A 20957-nucleotide genomic window follows, 5' to 3' on the forward strand; every position below is an offset into this window, starting at 1 on the left:
CAAATACTGCACAAGGGTGCTGTTTGAGGATATTTGAACCCAAGGACACAGGAGTGTGAAGTTAAGTTCTTTAACATACTGTGGTAACATTCCTGCTGGGTGAGAGGAGATTTCAGAATTAACAATCTTCTTCTAAAGTAATGTTTTGTTTCACCTGTATTTTTATGTGATTTATGTGGAACGCTGTGACAATTTTTTAAAAGAAATCCTGAAAGCTAAACTCCTGCTGAGGGAGGGCTGACTTGGTCCTCTTTCCCCCTGCCCCCTTTGGCTTTTAGACTGTTAGAAAAGTTGTTTCTCATAGCATTACTGGGTTTTCCAAGGTTGTTCACCACTATTTCATGTCTGACAGCAAAATCAATTGTGTACAGCATGTACATTTTCACAATAAAAGAGCTCATCTGGTTTTTTTACCTCATCTCCTGCTCCCACAAGTCTATCAGACTCACTCAGAAAACCACTAATCTTGCATCAGCTGCTGCAAACAACCATCTAACTTGAATGTTACACCCTATAGAATCATAGAATGATCCATTGTCTAGGGGTAGAGTGCCTTTCGCTATGGTGCTAGTGCCACTTTTTTCCCTTTCTTACATTGTTTTTGCTAGAATGTGTAAAAGGGAAATACCAACAGTGAAAGCTGGCTCCAGGATATGTTCTGTTTTTGATCCATTGTAGGTAACTGCTGCTGGACAGTAGTTTAGAGTCTAATGTGCTTAAATGCCTTGCAAGAAATATCAAAGGACATCACATGAGCAGTAAGATGATTAAACCTGCTTTACTGCATGTTGTTAGTTTGAATAATTGCTACTACTGGGAATTCTAAGTTTTCCACTACCGTAGTTACTATATTCTGTTTGTTCCTCTCCCTTCTTACTGGGTTAAACGTCCAGGCCTTTGCTACATAAAAAGTTTCAACTCCCTTTAGAATAAAATGGCAATTTAAAGTTTTTCACTTTATTTTCCTGATTACCATAAAGCTAACATGATATTAATATGGTTCCTTCACTCAAACTCCACTTCTGTCTTATCATTTGACAACTTGATGAATTCTGAAGCCTCCACATTGCAGATAACAATCATACTGTAAAGTGATTAACTCAGCTACACCACTGTCAACATAGTGAACTGTCCTGAGTCTTTTAACAGTTAATGTACTTTGAGTGGAATAGCTGGAGAACAAAGTTATTTCCTTCCATGGCAAAATAAAGACAACACAATCCCTAAAGCTGTTAAACACTCCACTTTGAGCTATTACCAGCAGGAGAGTGAGTTTGTGTGTGTATGGGGGAATGTGAGAAAACCTGGATTTGTGCTGGAAATGGCCCACCTTAATTATGCACATTGTAGGGAGAATGGTTACTTTGGATGAGCTATTACCAGCAGGATAGTGAGTTTGTGTGTGTGGTTTTTGGGCGGGGAGTGAGGGGGTGAGAGAACCTGGATTTGTGCAGGAAATGGCCCAACTTTATTATCATGCACATTGTGTAAAGAGTTGTCACTTTGGATGGGCTATCACCAGCAGGAGAGTGAATTTGTGTGGGGGGGTGGAGGGTGAGAAAACCTGGATTTGTGCTGGAAATGGCCCACCTGATGATCACTTTAGATAAGCTATTACCAGCAGGACAGTGGGGTGGGAGGAGGTATTGTTTCATATTCTCTGTGTATAAATAAAGTCTGCTGCAGTTTCCACGGCATGCATCCGATGAAGTGAGCTGTAGCTCACGAAAGCTCATGCTCAAATAAATTGGTTAGTCTCTAAGGTGCCACAAGTACTCCTTTTCTTTTTGCGAATACAGACTAACACGGCTGTTACTCTGAAACCTCCACTTTCAACGTTTCTAGGGCAGTGGTTTGTATTACAAAAGTCTCAGGAGCAGCAAATACTGTATTACATTTATTAGGAGAACAAGGAATACTGAATAGACTATATTTAGCTTCATATTGAATAAACTACATTTTTTAAGTTAAAGCTATTGTAAAATTTCCAGTTTTATTACTGGTAGCATTTCTGATGTTTTAGAAATGGTCCTCATTAGAATGAAGGTAAAAATCCTCCTGCATCAGCTAGATTTTCAACCAACTCCTTTATCCATGGTACATAGTTGGCTACCCGCGTATATGCACCATATTTCCTTTCTTCAGCACAGCCCTCACCCCAACTGACTATCCCTAGCAGGTACCAAGTGTTGTGGTAAGAGACAGCAAAGGGGCCTCCGCTGTCTCCTTTACAGGCATCCTGGGCTTTGGCAGCATAGCCTGCACAGAACATGTTATCTGTAATGAGCTTCGCTGTTGACTGCCTACACGTTTCCATGCTTACTATGGGCAGCTTGACTTTCATGAGGAAGCGTGTTCCAGGACCCCTGTGATGTGTGGAACCCCATCCACTCACCATCCCCCTAGTCCCTTCCACAGTCAGCAGGGTTGCCAGGTTAGGATTGGGAAGGCAAATGGGGAGTACATACTCATTAAATACAACATCGCTGCTCAAGTAGAGCAAAGCAATGTCACCATTATAGTTATCTGAGTCATAGTGTGGATGTATCCAGCTCTGTTGCACTTTGATCTTTTGTTCTTTCACTTCTCTCTGGTGTTTGTCAAAGTCTCCTGCAATTGAAAACAAAGATGTTAAAGAATTCTAAATCCCTTGTGTAAGAGTTTCATGGGGGGAGCAGCTATGGTAGTAGATTAATGCTTTAGCCTCCCAAATTAAATCAAAATAGGTTACAACACCCATGAACCTAAATATGGAGGTTACAGTCTAAAGCCAGCATTGCTACCACTTTATAATTTGGCATGACGAGATCTATGACCAGCAGAGGGTCGGGGGCACTATCTGAAATTGTTTAGTGTGAGAGTTTATTGGGTCTGTACTACCATGCTTATGAAGAATTTAGATGCATTTTAAAACACCCACCATAATTTAACAACAGGCTCAAAGCTGGTTGGAACTAGAACTAGCTGGTTTATTAGAATGAACACTGGACCTTTTGTTAATTTGCATGGAGACACAAGCCTGCTCAAAGTAGATAATGAAAGTCACGTGTCCTTTGAAATTTCACATCTCATTTTATGTCTACTTGTGTATAGATAGATAAAGAGAAGAGGATACTGATTAAAGTTTTCAGTGCTGCAGGTATTCACAGTAACCAGTTTCCTCTCCAAGAAAACATTATTCCAATTCAAGAGGGAAGAAAAACTCACTAGCCTTAGTATGGTGGCTTGACTCTTCAGAGGGATACAGGGCTCTTCTAATTAGGAATTTTCATGACTCCTAATACAACCAGTAGTGGATTTATCCATATAACATGCTGTAAGGGAGGGAAGTACTATCCTCATTTTATATAGGAAGAATTGAGGCACAGCATAGATTAAGTCAGGGGTTCTCAAACTTCATTGCACTGTGACCCCCAACAAAAATTACTACACGACCCCAGGACGGGGGACTGAAGCCTGAGCCCACTCTGCCCTGGGTGGGGGGAGGGGAGGTGCAAAGCCAAAGCCCAAGGGCTCCAGCCCCAGGCAGGGGGCCTGTAACCTGAGCCCCACCACCTAGGGCTGAAACCCTTCGGCTTTGGCCCCAGGCCCCAGCAAGTCTAAGCCAGCCCTGGCAACTCAATTAAAACAGGGCCACGACCCACTCTGGGGTCCCGACCCACAGTTTGAGAACCACTGGATTAAGTGACTTGCCCAAGAAGTCTTTGGCGAAGCTGGGAATTAAACCCAAGTCTCACCTGTCACAGTCCAGTGCCTCACCTACAGAACTACTTTCTTCCTCATCATCCAGTTCACCCATTCCTGCTGAAGGGAATTAGAATCCTGCATACAGTTGCTAAGTAAGTTCTGCTGATTTGGTGAGGCAGATGTGACTTGTTACTTCCACCATGATAGAACATAAGAGAAACTAGGATGTTCTGCTCAGAGGGAACTAGGTGCACACACTAGAAGGTCGTGCAGGAAACCCTACGAACAGCCAAACTTGGGCTGAGATTTGTTTTATCAGTGACTCTGGTAACCACAGGCTTGCCCTGTCAGCTAACTGCGGAAACCTGAAGCTGAAAGTAACTCAGTTCCTGCTAGCCGGTTCTATTACCATGGTCACAGCAGAGCCTGCGTTTGCAGGGCTGGGAGTTGGAAAAAAAAATCTTTCTATTTATAAACTGAGCAGTGAGAGTCAAGGAACTGGAACACCCCCGATGCCTTTCTAGTCACTTTTCAGAGCAGACTCATGCTTTCATAGCGCCTCCGGGAGCGTGGAGACTTTTCCAGTTCACTCACCTATCGTAACATGATGTGGTTTAACAATCTCAAGGCAGTGGGCAGCAGTGACGACCCAGCGGCTGCTGATTAAACTCCCTCCACAGAAACCATAACCCCTGCTATTTCGGACAAATACCTACAGTGAAAAAACAAGAGCAAGAGCACACTCAACAGGACTTATTTCAATGTACTGTAGTAGTTCCCTAGAAACTACTACTAACTTTATGATGCAGAGGATGAAAATGATTAGGGCTAAATCCCAAATACTACACAGGTGTTCAGAATTAATCAGTGTGATGTCACTAGGGATGATGTGTCTAAGGAGTGTAATTATGGAAAGTGATAAGATTGTAAGAACAGAGCAGAATAATCAACAGACCAGGATAGAAATTCAAGCAGAAGGCGATAACCAAAGTGGAAATGTCAGTCTTGGAAAACAAATCTAATGTGAGCTCCAGTACTGGCTGCAAAGCTTTGGAAGATGCTAGAACAAAAGAAAGCAAGGTCAGTGCCAAGAGACTATAATATCCAAACAGTGCCAAGTTTAAAAAATGCTGAATATGAAGCTGCACAAGAAGAGCAAAAGTTAAGGGCCAAGACAAGAAACAGAAGTATTAGAAATAATGAAGAGGAACTGATCCTGAGCACCCGCAATTTTAGGTCAGTGGGAATTGGAGCCACCGAGCCAGCATCTCTCAGGTCTCCAGATTTATAAAGTTGTGCAAAACCACACACAAAAAAAGGGCAAGGAAAAATGATATTGGACTTCAGGATGAGCTATAAAGGGTAAAAGTGGGAGGGGCAAGGGGGCGGATATCTCCCCAGGTCCCTCTTTTTAATATTAGATGTTCAGGTATTGTCTACCCTGAATGGAGTGCTGGCTTTGCTAAAGACTCAACACCATAAACCCTTTAAGCTGAGAAAGATCAAAACACACATTCCCTGAAATTGTTAATAAGGCCTTCACCAAAGCTAAGGGAAACCAGATTTGATATTCCTCATATTTTTAAAGTTAAAATTAAAGAGGTGATGGGGAAGAAATGACTTTTTGGTGGGAAAAACAACAAACTTTCATGCCCTTTTTAAATACAGTATTGTAAAGAAATAAAAAAGGGAACAAGCTATAAAATAAAGCGGTACTACACATTAAAGGCATAGCTATATGTGAACAAGATTAAAGATTAGCATTAAACCTGAATGTTTGGTATTTCATGACTTTTGTGAGCTTGATGCTTATAAATTTTAGCCCTGATTCTGAACTCTTTTACAGTGCTTTGGAACAGAAGTAATGTCACACAAGTCACTGGAGTTACATCTTACGTCTGTGTAAAAGAGCCGAGACTCAGGCCCGGTTATTGTACTGTTAAAATATAAAGTAAAATGTAAACACAAAAGTGGCAAAGGACAATGAAGCAAGGGATAGCACTACCTTGGATTCTGTATTAGACCTAGGAGGGAAATTATTCACAAAAGGGTCAAAAGAAAGCAAAGGTACAATATTGTAAAGATAGACCACTACAATAATGGTGTGCATTCAGAAAAAGGAAAATACGCTGCAGCTCACTAAATATAGAGCAGTCAATTGAGTGTTAATAGCAGAAAAAAATCTTTAGCCATCAACTAACGAAGGGAGTACAGCCTTTCTGGACTTCCCGCATTGATTTAGATGCAACTTTTCATTCATGGATCAATGAGCCATCATATATTACTTTATTTTGCTGGAATTTTCAAAGAAGCCTAAGAGAGTTAGGCAACCTTAAGCCCATGAGAGAGTCTGAAGTCAATTTTCATTGGATTTAATGGGAGCTGGAGGAAGCCCTTAGATGAGAGTAGAAGGAAGTATGTTAAATCACATGTACCTAACTAATCAAGAGGTACTTCAGCTTGATAAAGTGAGTGAAGAGATCAGGTTGGCAGTAGAAAGGTGGACAAGGAAATACTAAATGAAACGCTTCATCTATTTGTAACGTACCGCCAGACACCTTCAAAGGGAAACCCTCTTGACTAATCTATTGCTCTGAAAATAATAAGGGATCCAGAAGAACTTCAGATGACATTGTCGTCTTGCCAAAAACACCTGAAAGTTCTAGAAGCAGTGAACACTGCTCAGTAAAATAAGAAATACAGATGAAGAACAAATATGGAGAAGGCCAAACTCATTTTAATTACAAATATGGCCAAAATCACAATGGATAGGAAAGGCTTGGGAGTCTTGCTCCCTGGGCTAAATGCCACATGCTGTTATAAGATAGGAAAATGAAATAAAGAGAAGCATCATGAGTGAATATAAAGTTCTGTGAAAAACTCAGTATCTAAAAAGTAAGTGCCTTTTCTGCTGATGAGAGACGATGATCCTATTAGATGATCCTATTAGGCAGGATGCATGGAGCAGAAACACAGCCACATACCAAGCAGATGATGTAGAAGTTAAAATCTGAACATTGATTCATGAGAATATTTGCCCCTGACCATTGGGTAAGTAAGTAAACAAAGGTGAAGGACATGTTGGAGACTGAAGACGATTGGTTGGCTGTACTGCAAGAAGAGGAGCTATAAGAGAGACTATATTTAGGATCCCATGTACACTAATGAATGAGGTAACTACAGTGTGGGCCACCAGAAAAGAAGCTGCGGAGATACACTGAGGATCTACGCAGTTCTGTTTGGCCATGAACAGGGATACTTGGCAAAACCTTGATGAGGTCCTGGCTGGGGCACAGAGTGAGCACCGATAAGGGAAGGAGATGTGGTGTTAATGACTCAATATGCAAGAGAAATGTTACCTGCCAGGGACAGTGGCCACGATGGCAGAAAGATCCCCCAGTGATCCTGGTATCATCATGCTCTGCAGTTTGGTAGACTTTTGTCCAGCTGTGTAGATCTCCATCTGTCAGGTTTCCTTCAGCTTCAGTTTGATTGAGGCCATCATGCACATTCTGCCCATCCGCCGACCCATTGAGCCCAGGGGCACCCTGCTTTGCTGTTTCATTGAGTTTGGGGGTGCCCTCCTCTGTCATCTGGTTGAGCCCATGGGTGCCCCCCTCTGCTGACCCATTGAGCCTGGGGGCCTCCCACTCTGTTGACCCATTGAGCTGGGGGGCACCCCCCTCCACCAACTCATGGAGCCTGGGGGCGCCCCCCTCTGCTGACTCATTGAGTTTGGGGATGCCCCCCTCTGCCATCCGGTTGAGCCCAGGAGTGCCCCCCTCTGCTGACTCATTGAGTCTGGGGGTGGCCCTCTCTGCCATCCCGTTGAGCTTGAGGGTGCCCCCCTCCACCGACTCATTGAGCCCAGGGGCGTCCCCCTCTGCCGACTCATTGAGCCCGGGGGCACCCCTCTTCACCTTCCCGTTGAGCCTGGGGGCTCGCCCCTCTGCCATCCCAGTGAGCCCAGGGACAACTTCCTCCAAAGCACGCATGGATCTTTTAATCAGCCCACAGGGAAACTGAGCTGAAAAATAAGAAAAACAGCCTTTGGGTTTCAGTGTCAAGTTTTGATCCCTAAGCTAATTCTGCTCCTCTTCAGCTGTCTGAAGATGAACCATTGACCACCCATTAATCCTTCCCATCATCCAAATGCACGTGAAGAGACGTACAATGGGTATCAACTCCTGATAGATCATACACATTGCCTCCACTGGTTCCTAGGCTCTAGGAACCCTGTTACTCATGCCAAGTGCTTTTACTCATTGTACTGTGAGCGGCTGTGTCTGGCACTTCCCCAAGCTCCCTGTCTGGCCACTGAGTCAGTGGTGTTCTCCCTGCACTACATGGCACAGTGCGGAGTAATCTCCTTTTCCTTTGCCCAGGAATACCTCCTTGCTGAGGTAATGTTGGCAGAGCCTGAAAGTCAAAGGGGGATATTTGGGCTTTGAGATCAGGGTTTGCCTTCAGTAAAGGGAGTGGAATGAACAGAGTGGAGAAAAAGCCAGATTTTCCAGGCTTGCTGGTGTTTCCATGGGTAAATGAGTATACTTCAATTCTACATCACAGCAACCAGTTTTTCCCATAGATTCATTGGTGCATGTGACAGTTCAAGGGCAAGTGGGCAACCCAGTGAAGAGGGAAGGGCAGTGGCTGTAAACCTGTCCTGCTCTTCAGTCTAAGTAACTCAGAGTCCCGGAGCCATTACCTGATTGCGTACACCTCTTTCCATCATCACCCAGGACATAACCCTCTGCACAGGAGCACACCACACGAAGGGAGTGTGCGGTATCTTGGCAATACTGCCAGCAGCCGCCATTCTTGTACCAGCATTCAAACTTCTCTGCAGGGGAAAGACATTGAAGCACTTCGCTTATTGTTAGCTTTGTTAGTCTCTAAGGTGCCACAAGGACGCCTCGTTGTTTTTGCTGATACAGACTAACACGGCTACCGCTCTGAAACTTCACTTATTTTGAGGAAAAGGCCCAGTAGCACATCAGCGTCTCGGCAGCAGGGCTGTAACAAACACATGGAGCCGACGGCAGAGAAGAAATACAGCTCTACGCTATTAGATCTACTGGCAGGAGGGGGCGGTGGGACAGAAGAAAAACCACACCCCACAATTAAACTGAACGGCCAAGATGTGTGTGTGATTTTGACACACACTGTCTTAACCCTTTCCCTCCCCTTGCCTGTTTATTATTGTATTACAGTAACACCTAGACACTGCAAGAGGATTGGGGCCTCACTGTGCTAGGTGTTATCCTGACAGAGTGAGAGGCAGGGCCGGATTAACGCAGGGGCTTTAGGGGCTGCAGCTCAGGGCCTCAGGCTGAGGTGGGCCCCGTGGGCCAGATATGGCCCGCTGCTTCTTTTCATCTGGCCTGTGGCAAGTCTCCACGCCGCAGGCCGGACACCGGTCCCTGAGCCTCGGTGCGCCCCCCTGGGGCTGAAGCCGCAAGCACCAGGTCAGCAATGTACCCCTGTGGCCCCTAGGCAAGGGGCGTTCAGGGAATCTCTGCGCGCTGCCCCCAGCAGCAGCTTCGCAGCTCCCATTCACACTGCCCTGAAGAGCTTACAGTACTATCTATCTCCCTTCTGCGGTGAATGTGTAAGCGCCTGGGGGCAGGGAGCAGGCCTTCACTTGTTTCTGGGAGGTGCTGAACATATTGGTGCATGTTATAAACATAGAGATAAGGACAGCTGTACTGAATTGCTTTACCTGTAAGGGGTTAAGAAGCTCAAATAACCTGGTTGGCAACTGACCAGAAGGACCAATAAGGAAAGAAGATACTTTTAAATCTGGACAGAGAGAGAAGCCAAGCAGGGACATTGTCTCCTGAAAACATACCTCTGCCACCATGTCAGGGTTCCCTCCCCACTTTGAACTCTGGGGTACAGATGTGGGGACCCTCATGAAAGACCCCTAAGCTTATATTCTACCAGTTTAGGTTAAAAACTTCCCCAAGGCACAAATTCCTTCCCTTGTCCTTGAACAGTATCGCTGCCACCACCAAGTGATTCACACAAAAATTCAGGAAAGGGTCATTTGGAGTCCCTATTCCCCCGAACCCCTTCACCTCCTTTCCAGGGGAGACTTGAGAATAATATACCAAACAATTGCCTTTAATTTAAGTACAGACCAGACCCTTTATCTTTTGATTTTAGTGCCCTATCAGGTTCTTAAAAGAAGAACTTTATTATAAAGAAAAAAGTAAAAGAATCACACCTGCAAAATCAGGATGGAAGGTAACTTTACAGGGTAATAAAAATTAAAACACGGAGGACTCCCCTCTGGACTCAACTTCACAGTTACAAAAAACAGGAATAAAACTGCTCTTAGCATAGGGAAAATTTACAAGCTAAAACAAAAGATAATCTAACGCATTTCCTTGCCTCACTTACAATTTCTGTAATTTTTAGATGAATTATTCCAGGTATGTTTTAAGGAGATGTTGTCACTGCTTGACTTGTCTCTCCATCCAGAGAGGGAACAAAACAAAGAGAGCACAAACACAACCTCCCACCCCCTCACCCTGATTTAAAAGTATTTGCTTTCCTTATTGGCCCTTCTGGTCAGGTGCCAACCAGGTTATTTGAGCTTCTTAATCCCTTACAGGTAAAGTGATTCAGTACAGCTGCCCTTATCTCTATGTTTATGACAATTCACTTGAAAAGATAATACATAATAGCAACGTAGCTGTAATGAGATGCATTTGGCAAATGTAAGTTCATTGGGGAGATCATTATGGACAAAGAAAGAGTCACTCGTAATTTTTCTTAGTTCCCACTTCTAGTTATTCTGGGCAGTAATTTCCTGCCATGTTCTTTCTTGCAGACTGTAGATGGTGTTTCAGAGGGGAAGGAATCAGAAGTTTTTTGTTTTTTTTTAAAGGCAACAGTGCCACCATTTTGTTCGCAAATGGTTCACGTAACAGGAACTTCGCACATGTTGGTATTGTACACTGAACTTTGGCTAGCGTGTCTGATACATTTGATGAAGCTGATTACTAAGATACCGGAGCCCCGGTGCATGCAGCTCTGTGATACAGCATGTGTTTCTGTGGTATTAGGGCACCGGAGGAGCTGTGTATCAATCAGACCAATGGAGTTAATATTAATGTCTTCGTTATAGGTGAAATTCAGCCCTGCACAGATAGCCAGCACAAGGACCTAGGGTGAATTTCACCCTTCATCCTTTCTTCAGTAGAATGCCTATGTGCATTTCCACACTCACCTATTTCACACTTCTTTCCTCCGAACAGTGGGGGACAGATACAGAAATAATCGTAGTGTTTCTGTTTGCAGATGCCACCGTTCTTACAGGGATTCTCTTTGCAGGGATTTAAATCTGTTTGGAAGAAGAGACGCACATTGTGCTACCTTGTCACATACAGTTCCGTGACTTAGCAAAGGCCTGGCATGAGGAAGCGGACACACATTCTGTCTGGGTCGTCTCTCCACACTGACTTGTGGCAACTAACAGCAGTGTAGGAAACAGGTAAAAAAATCTCCCCCGGTCCTACCTTTGTAATCAAACCAAAACTCCATCTGCAAGAAATAATCACAAGAGAGGAAAACATTAGTTAATAGGGCAAGACACATTACCTACTGACTTTAGGAAATAATGGTTCTTGTAGCATTTTTCCTTAACTAATCTATATTGTGGCTGTGGGTTCACCCTTAGCTGCTGAGAGCGCCTCTTTCGCTAGCCAGTTAACCGCTGGGCCAAAGTGACAGTTAACTGGTTAAACTAGTAGCTAACCAGGTAGCGAGTGACAGATTATTTTTCTTGCTTTTGCTTTGGAAAATACCACATAGAAAGGCATAAGGATTTTTCCAAAGATTTTCCTTTTTTATCTTGCCAGTAGCCGAGAGTCCTAATTCCTGTGTTCAGAGACTGAAACTTCTGATCTTCTAGCCCGGGACCCCAGACTGGCAGCAGCATGCCATTAAAAATCCTGCCCGCCCCGTCCTGCTCTTCTCCGCCCCCCCGCCTTGCAGGCAAGCTCCCCCCTCCCCAGCCTCTTCCACCAATGTGCTGGGTTCCTGCCCTTCCTCCTCTCCCTCCCTGCCTCAGATCAGCTGATGGCCCTTGCAAGGGAGCAGGAGCCGCAGCCCAGGGAGAAGGCGGAGAAGAGTGGGGATGTGGTCTTGGGGGAGGGGGGTGGAATCAGGGCATATCCCCTCCAGCCACCTGCCGTGAGCCACTCTGGGCAGGGGGCTGGGAGCACCCCCATGACCCTAGCCCACACCCCCAGCCCTCTGCCCTGACCCCTGCACCCCCCCACAACCCCAGCCCTGACTCCAGCACCCCCACACATACCCAGCCCCCCCACACCCAGTGCCCTGACTCCTGCACCCCCCTCACATGCCCTCAGCCCTAACTCCTGCATCCTCCTCACACACCCACAGCCCCCTGCCCTCACTCTTGCACCCGCCACATTCCCACCCCCATCCTGAGCACCAAACGGGAGCTTCTGCACCCCGCCCCCACATTCCCACCTGCACCCCTTGCACCAAATGGGAGCTGCCCAGGTAAGCACTCCACACCCAAACCTCCTGCCCCAACCCTGAGCCCACTCCCTCATTCTAGCTGCTGGCCAGACCCGACACCCCAACCCCCAGCCTGCTCCTTCACCCCCAGTCCTGTTCTCAGTGCACTCCCACCCTCAGCTCAGTGCAGAGAGAGAGAGGAAGAGAATGGGCTAGAACCAGGGAGAAGGTAGGTACCCGCTCTATGTGGGCAGGGCCAGGATCCCAGACGGCAGCAGGCTGAGTGGGGCCACTCAGCCCACTGCCGGTCTGGGGTCCTGGCCGCCGGCCCCTCTCAGCCTGCTGCCGGTCCGGGGTTCTGGCTGCCTGCCCCTTGCCAGCCAGAGTCCTGGCTGCAGGCCTCACTCAGCCCGCTGCCGGCCTAGGTGAACGGAACCCCAGGCTGGGAGCGGTCTGAGCGGGCCAGCGGCGTAAGATCAGCATTTTAATTTAATTTTAAATGAAGATTCTTAAACATTTTGAAAACCTTGTTTACTTTACAAACGACAATAGTTTAGTTATATAATATGTAGACTTATAGAGAGAGACCTTCTAAAAACGTTAAAACATATTACTGGCACGCGAAACCTTAAATTAAAGTGAATAAACGAAGACTCGGCACACCACTTCTGAAAGGTTGCCGACCCCTGTTCCAGTCTCTTAATTTATCATCTGGGGCTCTCAAATAAGATTCTATTAAAGAGTTTAACAGGTAACCACCCAGTCAGCTGGTTGAAAATAATTGTACTTCTCTTTGTTAAGTGCTAGCTTGCCCATTTCTGGTCTTGACAGAGCCTGTACCTCCTTTATATTATTTCCTATATCTGGGGTGGTGAGGCCTCCCCAACCCCCCACATCTGAAATAAGCTGGTGGGATCTCCAGAATCAGCAAGGACAGTGTTGACATTGGCTAAGATTTTCAAAGTTGATTCGTAGTTTTGAGTACCCAACCTCAGGCGCTTTAAAGGGACCCAATGTCCTGACAATGCTCCACATCCACCCACTGAGAATCATCCTTCAACACGTCTCAAGTGGGACATCCAAAAAATCACCTGTTGCCTTTGAAAATCTTGATTTCCTTCATGGCATGCTTCAGTAGCACTGAATTACTCAACCAGCCTTCTTGGCACCTTATTCGATGCTTTGCAATTCATCTGAAACCTTGAGTAAAAACTCATGTTCCTTAGAAATGGAGGAATAGGACGTCATAGCCTGTCTGTGCTCTCTTGTTAAGGTTACATAAATTTCTGGGTTGTTTGTTTTATGCTTAATTACATTTTTGGAATTAGAGAATAATAATGATCAAAATCATAAATTTTTTCTTCCACTAGCATTCTGGTGGCCTTTGGTCTTGTGGGTTATCATATGTAGGACCCTACCAAATTCACGGCCATGGAAAATGTGTCACGGACCATGAAATCTGGTCTCCGACCGTGAAATCTGGTCTTTTGTCTGCTTTTACCCTATAATACACAGATTTCATGGGGGAGACTAGCTTTTCTCAAATTGGGGGTCCTGACCCAAAAGGGAGTTCCGGGGGGATGGTCACAAGATTATTTTATGGGGAATCATGCTGTTGCCACCCTTACTTCTGCGCTGCCTTCAAAGCTGGGTAGCCGGAGAGTGGCGGCTGTTGGCCGGACGCCAAGCTCTGAAGGCAGTGCCCCCTGCCAGCAGCAGCGCACAAGTAAGGATGGCAATACCATACCATGCCACCCACCCTTACTTCTGTGTTGCTGCTGACATCTGGCTGGGGGGGACCGCCCAATCAGTTGGCTGCAGAGCCGCTCCAGGAGCGGCCGACCCTCTCCAGCTGTCCAGCCCTCTGCCCTGACCGTGAGCAGCAGCACAGAAGTAAGGGTAGCAGTTCCACAACCCCCCACAGTAACCTTGCAACCCCCATCCTCAATTCGTTTGTGTGTCAGGACCCCTACAAATTACAACACTGTGAAATTTCAGATTTAAATAGCTGAAATCATTAAGTTTATGAGTTTTAAAATCCCATGACTGTGAAATTGACCAATATGGACCGTGAATTTGGTAGGGCCTAATCATACCTAAGGTAACGATTCAGTCATGGGTATTTTTAGTAAAAGTCATGGACAGAGCACGAGCAATAAACAAAAATTCATGGCCTGTGACCTGTCCATGACATACTATAAATACCCCTGACTAAATCTTAAAGGGGCCGCTGCTAGGGCGTATCTGGGGGGTGGGGGGGCGGAGCCCCAGGGGCCACTGGCAATGGGGGGGTAGGGCCAGCAGCACCAGCTGCCAGGGTCCACTGAGAAACAGCTGCTCTGACTGCCCCAAAGACTGCTGCTCAGGCGACCCCTGGGGCCAGCCGCACCGGCCACTGCTTGGGCATTTCCTGGGGCCAGCCGCCCGGGGCTGCCCAAGCAACGGCTGGCCCTGGGGCCGCCCCAGCAGCGGCTCCAGGGCATCTGGCTAGGGGGCCACCTGAGTGGCTGGCTGTGGGGCTGCTACAGCAGCGGCTGGTGTGGCTGTCCCTGGGGCCACCTGAGCAACTGGCCCCAGAGCCAGCTGCTTGGGCAGCCCTCTGGTCAGTCACACCAGCCGCTGCAGAAGTCACAGAGGTCACGGAAAGTCACAGAATCCGTGGCTTCTGCAACCTCCGTGACAAACACGGAGCCCTACTCATATCAATGAGTCAGAACACTTCCTTGTATCTCCCCACTGATCAGCTATTGCTTGCAGCTTTTTCTGAAGTGAAATGCCTCACTGTTTTCTCCTGCGATTGGAAAATCTCCTTTGCCTCCTCGAAGGAGCAGGTTTCCTCAATGCATTCTCTCTCCAAGTTCCCTGGGTGAATCTCCTCCAGGAACTGGTTAGAGCGTTTACGGATCTTCAGCACCTGGTGTGCTTCTTCTTTTCTCACAAACACTATGAAAACAAAATTGGATCCGACCATTAATGCTGTCACAGGAAGCCAAAGCTTCATTTTTAGGCTAGAGATGAGTAATTTATGCTTTAACTTGGCGAAATAACACAGTGGAGGAGACAACTTTCAAAAAATCAAAACAGACTTAAGGACAACTTTACTCAGATTGTCTATGCCCCAACGTAGAGTCAGTATTCCCCTAGGTGGTGATCAGCTGAATAATATTTCAGTGGATTAAAAGACTACGTCATGTAAAAGGAGCCAGCCTCAAAATTCATGATGTTGGGTTAAAGTTCATTTATTTGTGCTAATGACCAGGCATAGTGTTAGGCAGGTCTCAGTTAATCAAGGATTTACTGTGTCCAAATGAAATAAGTAAAATTTATCTAAATATTTTATGTCCAAGATATAAAAACAGAACGTTCAGTCCCTCTGCTGTGTCACCTCAGAGATGAAGCGGAAAACTCGGAAGAAATGAAAGAGAACACCCTGAATATATCTCTCAATAAAGCATACCCATCTTCCCCTGTTCTAATGCTTTTTGGCAGAACATTTCTTCCAGTGTAAAGCAACTTTGGACAAAAAAAAAAAAAGCTTCTGACAGAACATAGCAGTGGAGGAAAGTCTACAATACATCACCTCCACCTGCTTAGCTATTGCTTACAATCGCCTTTGTCGGAGAAAAACACAGTTCTCACTCTCAGGTTGGGTGCAGCAAGTCAGATACACTTTATTTTCTCAAGCAATTGCACAGAGGGAGAGTGCGCACTAGGACACAGGGTTTCCCCCACCTAGGCAGGCCTCGCTAAAGATAAACAATTAGAGGAAGCATTTATACCTTTATTACAGACAATAATGAGCACCAGCTGCATATTGGTTATACGTATTCCTTCATGATATCTTATTTTTCTCACCAATTTCTCTTATAGTCTACATTCTATTCTTATCTACTACGAGGTCACAACAGCCTCTCTCGCAATACTTTTCCCACTCGCTTCGCACAATTCCCGCTTCTAGAAATCTTGCGTTATTAAAGCTAGAGTTAGCCTGACTCCCGCTCATTTCAGAGGCCTGCATCCAAATTCCCTTTATCTACTTCCACACCATTGTGAGAACATCAGGGCCTATAGGCAACACCATAAAAGAAAAACGCTACCACGTGGCTTCCTGCAGCATTGTGAAAAGTTTCCCACCTATCCTTCACTCTCTTCCCATTTTGGCTAAAACATTCTGTACAGACTATCAATCAAATGTCCAACATTTGGTTTGGCATTTCTGAATTTCACAGGGTCTCTTGTCACTCTCCTGTTGAACAGTGGCCCTGGCGAAATGGGGGACCAATATCAGAGGTTGTTACGCAGTTTTCAGTCTCCTATAGCTAAGCAATCGTATCACTGCACCTCTGCTGTGTCAGACAATAATACAATTCCTGTGTAGGTAAATGACTAGCCCTGGAATCCTGGAACCCAACGAAAGAAATTGGATTGTTATTATTAGCTCATCTTAAAAGAAACCCCCCAAACCGTAGGAATCGTAATCAGCAGTTTCACTGGATGAGTGAAAGGGAACTTCCCGCTCACCGAGCCAGGAGGAGCTGTCCAAAGCTTGTCTCAGCTGGGAGTCTCTCTGGGCTAAATTTTCAACCTAGCTGTCTGAAGGTAGCCATTTAAATACAATTTGAAGCACTTAAGTGCTGACGTATGTCCCTGATCCTGCAATCAGATGCATGAGGCTTTTTGTTTCCTTTGCCGTTCAAGTTGCAGGATTGGGTCCCTTGTCAGGAGGCATTGTGGGGTCCAGAGGATAATGTACTGGGCTGAGAGTCAGGAGACCTGCATTCTGTTCCCAGCTGACTTGTGTATTTTGGCAGGTCACTTCATTTCTCATTACAGCTCTACAAAAGGGGGTTAATGATACCTGCCTTTGTGAAGCGCTTTGAGGGCTACGTAGGAAAAGCACTACAGAAGAGCAAAGTAGTAATATTAAATCACCACAGGTTCCTAAAACACAGATTTAGGTGCCCAACTTTGGTCCTCTGTGCATAACTCATTGGATCCCATAAGTCCAGCAACACAAGGAGGTTATTGGACCTCAGGTAGGAAGCCCAGATATGGTGAGTTCATGAATAACCATAAATTAATTCTCATTTTTCTCCTGTGCATTTCAAGAAGTGCCTCTTGCCTACTGAACCTTCAAGATTCTGTGCTCAGAAAATGGGTGCAGTGTAATTTTAAATGCAGGCTCTCGGTGGGAGAAAGTGAAGTTAACAGGTAGTTCAGAAGTTCCTACCTGAAAATGAAACTGACCAGCTGCTGTAGATGGAACACATTAGTAAGAGAAATGTCACAAGTAAGGAACCTCTAGCCATTTTCGTGGCTATGCAGAATCCTCTGGTTTACAGATGGTCACCTGCTGGGAGAAAAGGAGAATGAAGTAGACAGATCCTGGACAAAAACAAGCAGAGAGCAGCATATAGTGAAAGAGAGAGGGAAAATGGACTCAAGGGAAAAAAGGAGGCGGCAATGTGGAGAAAAACTAGGTTTTGTTAGTCTTATTCATCTGACCTCATTTGTATTCTCTCTCCAAGTGACTGATGATGCACGTTGTGATAGGAAGCCAAATGCTCCGCTCACAAGGCAAAGTGCGCAGACTGAAAGAGCCTAGGAAAGTTGCAGAGGATAAAGAGCCTGAGCCAAGTCCATGGAAAGACACTGATTGATTTCAAGAGGCTTTGGATCAGACCCAAACTGAGCAGAAACCAGTTCTGTGGCGAACCTCACACCCAGATCTGGTTAACACATTGGCTAGTCAAGCCTGCTGCAGAGCTCCTGATGGGCTTGTCAAGTGACATCCAAATGCTAGACTTTTACACAGCAAGCCACCCACCAATGCAAGCCCACAGGAGAGAAACACACACCTGCCAGTAAGGATTCTGAGAAGGGATGACGGGATTTCTTCACACGGTCATCAACACCAGGGAACCTTGCGAGTGGGTCAGTGCAGACTGCTTTGGGACACCGACAGCCCCTTCTAAAAGCCAGGGCCCAGAATACATTCACATTTTGAAAGCGCTGTAATTATAAACACTTACCGTTTTAGAGCACTAGAAGTAATATTTGGATGAACACCAAAGACAGAGATGGGGGCCTAGAGGTTGATCATTAACTATCACAAATATTGACAGAGAAAGCAAAGCCCTTCATCCATGGAGCCAACTTGCACTGTAAAGCAAAAATGTTTCGTTCCATCTTTAAATCCTGCACTAAAGGCTGTTTCTCTGCAGCGTGCTTCTTGTGGAGGGTTTTGGTTGTATCATTTATGCTTTTGTGGGGGGCTTCTGAAATCCCGTATTTTGGCGGTGCATTGGTATCACCTGGTTTGAATGACCCATGAACCTTTCAGCTCTGTAAATATCTACAGCAATGGGTGACCCTCAGATTTGTGTGTGGACAGCGGGATTCAGAGGAGCCATTTGCTGGCAAATGTTGCTCTGTGATAACCATGGCTATTCATGTTTGCTGCCTTTAGTTGGAACCTTGGCTTAGAAGCTTTGACTAGGTTAGTATTAATAGACAAGGCAGATCCTTCCCTCTAGCTCAGAAGGTAGCAGCCCCAATACTCTCAGGTGCAAAGGTCGCGGGGGTTCAATTTCTTGCAAATGCTTTCCTATCAAGAAATATAATCCTGCATTAATATCCTTTGTTACTCCTTCTGCCTTAATTCTAGTCCCAAACGAAACACACTGCGAAAAGAGCGAGTGTGTTTCAGAGGTGTCCAGGACAGCACCAAGCACTTACCCTTCCCTAGCATTCCACTGGACCTGCTTCAGGTAAGCATTTAAGCACATGCTTAACTTTAAGTATGTGAGCAGTCCCACTGAAATCAATGTGACTACTTACATGCATTAAAAAAAGTGCATTGCTGAATGGGGATTAGATTTCTTACAAGTATTTGCACATGTGCGTTACAATTGGATCACCACATTCCCTGATCCAAGCTGGGAAGGGTGGGTGAGATGCTATCATCATTTACCACAGTGCCCGAATTGTTTGATTTCTTGAAGGCTCATCTTTACTCTCTGCAGTAACATTTATTTTACCAGGTTTAGGGACGAAGGCACAGCCTAAAAAATGTGATTATGTTTAATTTTAGTTTGGCTATGAGTCCATCTTGTGATGGCTACTAGGATGATCCGAGGAATGGAAAACTTGTCTTATGAAAGGAGACTCAAGGAGCCTGGCTTGTTTAGCCTAACTAAAAGAAGGTTGAGGGGAGATATGATTGCTCTCTATAAATATATCAGAGGGATAAATACCGGAGAGGGAGAGGAATTATTTAAGCTCAGTACCAATGTGGACACAAAAACAAATGGATACAAACTGGCCACCAGGAAGTTTAGACTTGAAATTAGACAAAGGTTTTTAACCATCAGAGGAGTGAAGTTTTGGAATAGCCTTCCAAGGGAAGCAGTGGGGGCAAAAGATCTATCTGGCTTTAAGATTAAACTCAATAAGTTTATGGAGGAGATGGTATGATGGGATAACATGATTTTGGTAATTAATTGATCTTTAAATATTCATGGTAAATAGGCCCAATGGCCTGTGATGGGATGTTAGATGGGGTGGGATCTGAGTTACTATAGAAAATTCTTTCCTGGGTATCTGGCTGGTGAATCTTGCCCATGTGCTCAGGGTTTAGCTGATCGCCATATTTGGGGTCGGGAAGGAATTTTCCTCCAGGGCAGATTGGAAGAGGCCCTGGAGGTTTTTCACCTTCCTCTGTAGCATGGGGCACAGGTCACTTGCTGGAGGATTCTCTGCTCCTTGAAGTCTTTAAACCACGATTTGAGTACTTCAATAGCTCAGATGTAGGTGAGGTTTTTCAGGAGTGGATGGGTGAGATTCTGTGGCCTGCATTGTGCAGGAGATCAGACTAGATGATCATAATGGTCCCTTCTGACCTTAGTATCTATGAATCTATGATTCTTACTGATTACACAGATCTATAAATAAAGTAACAGAACTGGTTGCAATCTCTACACCAACTAAGGGGTATTAACAAAATACGTGTGGTTTTGTCCAATAATTGCGAAACAAGGGAATCATATGTGCATCGTTCATCTGGACGTGTTGTAAAAGTTAGGAATTAAAGCTTTTCTCCTGCTCCTTTTAGAGTCAACAGCAGAATATCCATTGGCTCCGATGGGAGCAGTATCGTTGCCTGAATTTGCAAGTAACTGAGTCTGAGGGGAAGTCTCACTGAGCTCACGAAGTGTGAACTCTGGGAGAAGACACGGATGAGCGAGTGGATGCAGCAATGTTATAATGACAGCACTGAGTTGAAAGACTGGATTGACTGTGAGGGAGCAAGCTGAAAATTGTGAAAAACTAGTAAATGTGCCACGTAAGACTGAAACCGTAACCTGGGTTAACGATGATAGAGTTATCCATGCTATCATTTCCTGTTTCCCTAGTGAGAAAGTACCTCTTTAAATCTTGCCTTTTAAAACTGAAATAATTTCCCCTTAAGATGGCATATGGAAAAACCAAACTCCCACTTACACTTTAATTTTAAGAAAACACTTTAGGCATAGAACATTTAGAGATTTTCAAAACTAACCCAAGCGGTTTAAGTGCCCAGCCGAATAGGAGTCAGTTCTCCAATTTCCCTATGCTGCTTTGTACATCTTAGTCTTATATTGCTTGAATGTGAATCACTGTTATGTTCATCTGGACTGTTCAACTCATAAGGACAAAAATTCTCAACCTTGCACCTCAGCTCCCAAACAGCTCAGGTGACTAGATAAGTCAATTGCAGGCTGGTGCATAACATC

General features: G+C 45.2%; 1 protein-coding gene across 1 annotated transcript; it reads right to left on the bottom strand.

Annotated features, from left to right (window-relative positions):
• Positions 1-2007: 2007 nt before the first annotated feature.
• Positions 2008-15154, bottom strand: LOC140917006 (coagulation factor X). The gene is made up of 7 exons (XM_073358902.2): positions 14966-15154; positions 11214-11238; positions 10925-11038; positions 8396-8530; positions 7047-7714; positions 4282-4399; positions 2008-2610 (listed from the first exon to the last, which is right to left on the bottom strand). Exons 1-7 carry the CDS (start codon positions 15152-15154, stop codon positions 2036-2038), a joined length of 1824 nt encoding a protein of 607 aa, XP_073215003.2. The 3' UTR covers positions 2008-2035.
• Positions 15155-20957: the final 5803 nt, after the last annotated feature.

This window comes from Lepidochelys kempii, chromosome 9 (genome assembly GCF_965140285.1).
Source record: "Lepidochelys kempii isolate rLepKem1 chromosome 9, rLepKem1.hap1, whole genome shotgun sequence".
NCBI lineage: Eukaryota > Metazoa > Chordata > Testudines > Cheloniidae > Lepidochelys > Lepidochelys kempii.

Bases quoted from the DNA above. Each gene is read 5' to 3' on its own strand.
- LOC140917006 (XM_073358902.2), bottom strand. From the start codon at position 15,154: ATGGTCGGATCCAATTTTGTTTTCATAGTGTTTGTGAGAAAAGAAGAA. The intron at 7,715-8,395 runs GTAATGGCTCCG...CTTATTTTTCAG, and splicing joins AAAGAGGTGTACGCAATCAG to CTCAGTTTCCCTGTGGGCTG. The intron at 4,400-7,046 runs GTAACATTTCTC...TTTTCACTGTAG, and splicing joins GTGGCCACTGTCCCTGGCAG to GTATTTGTCCGAAATAGCAG.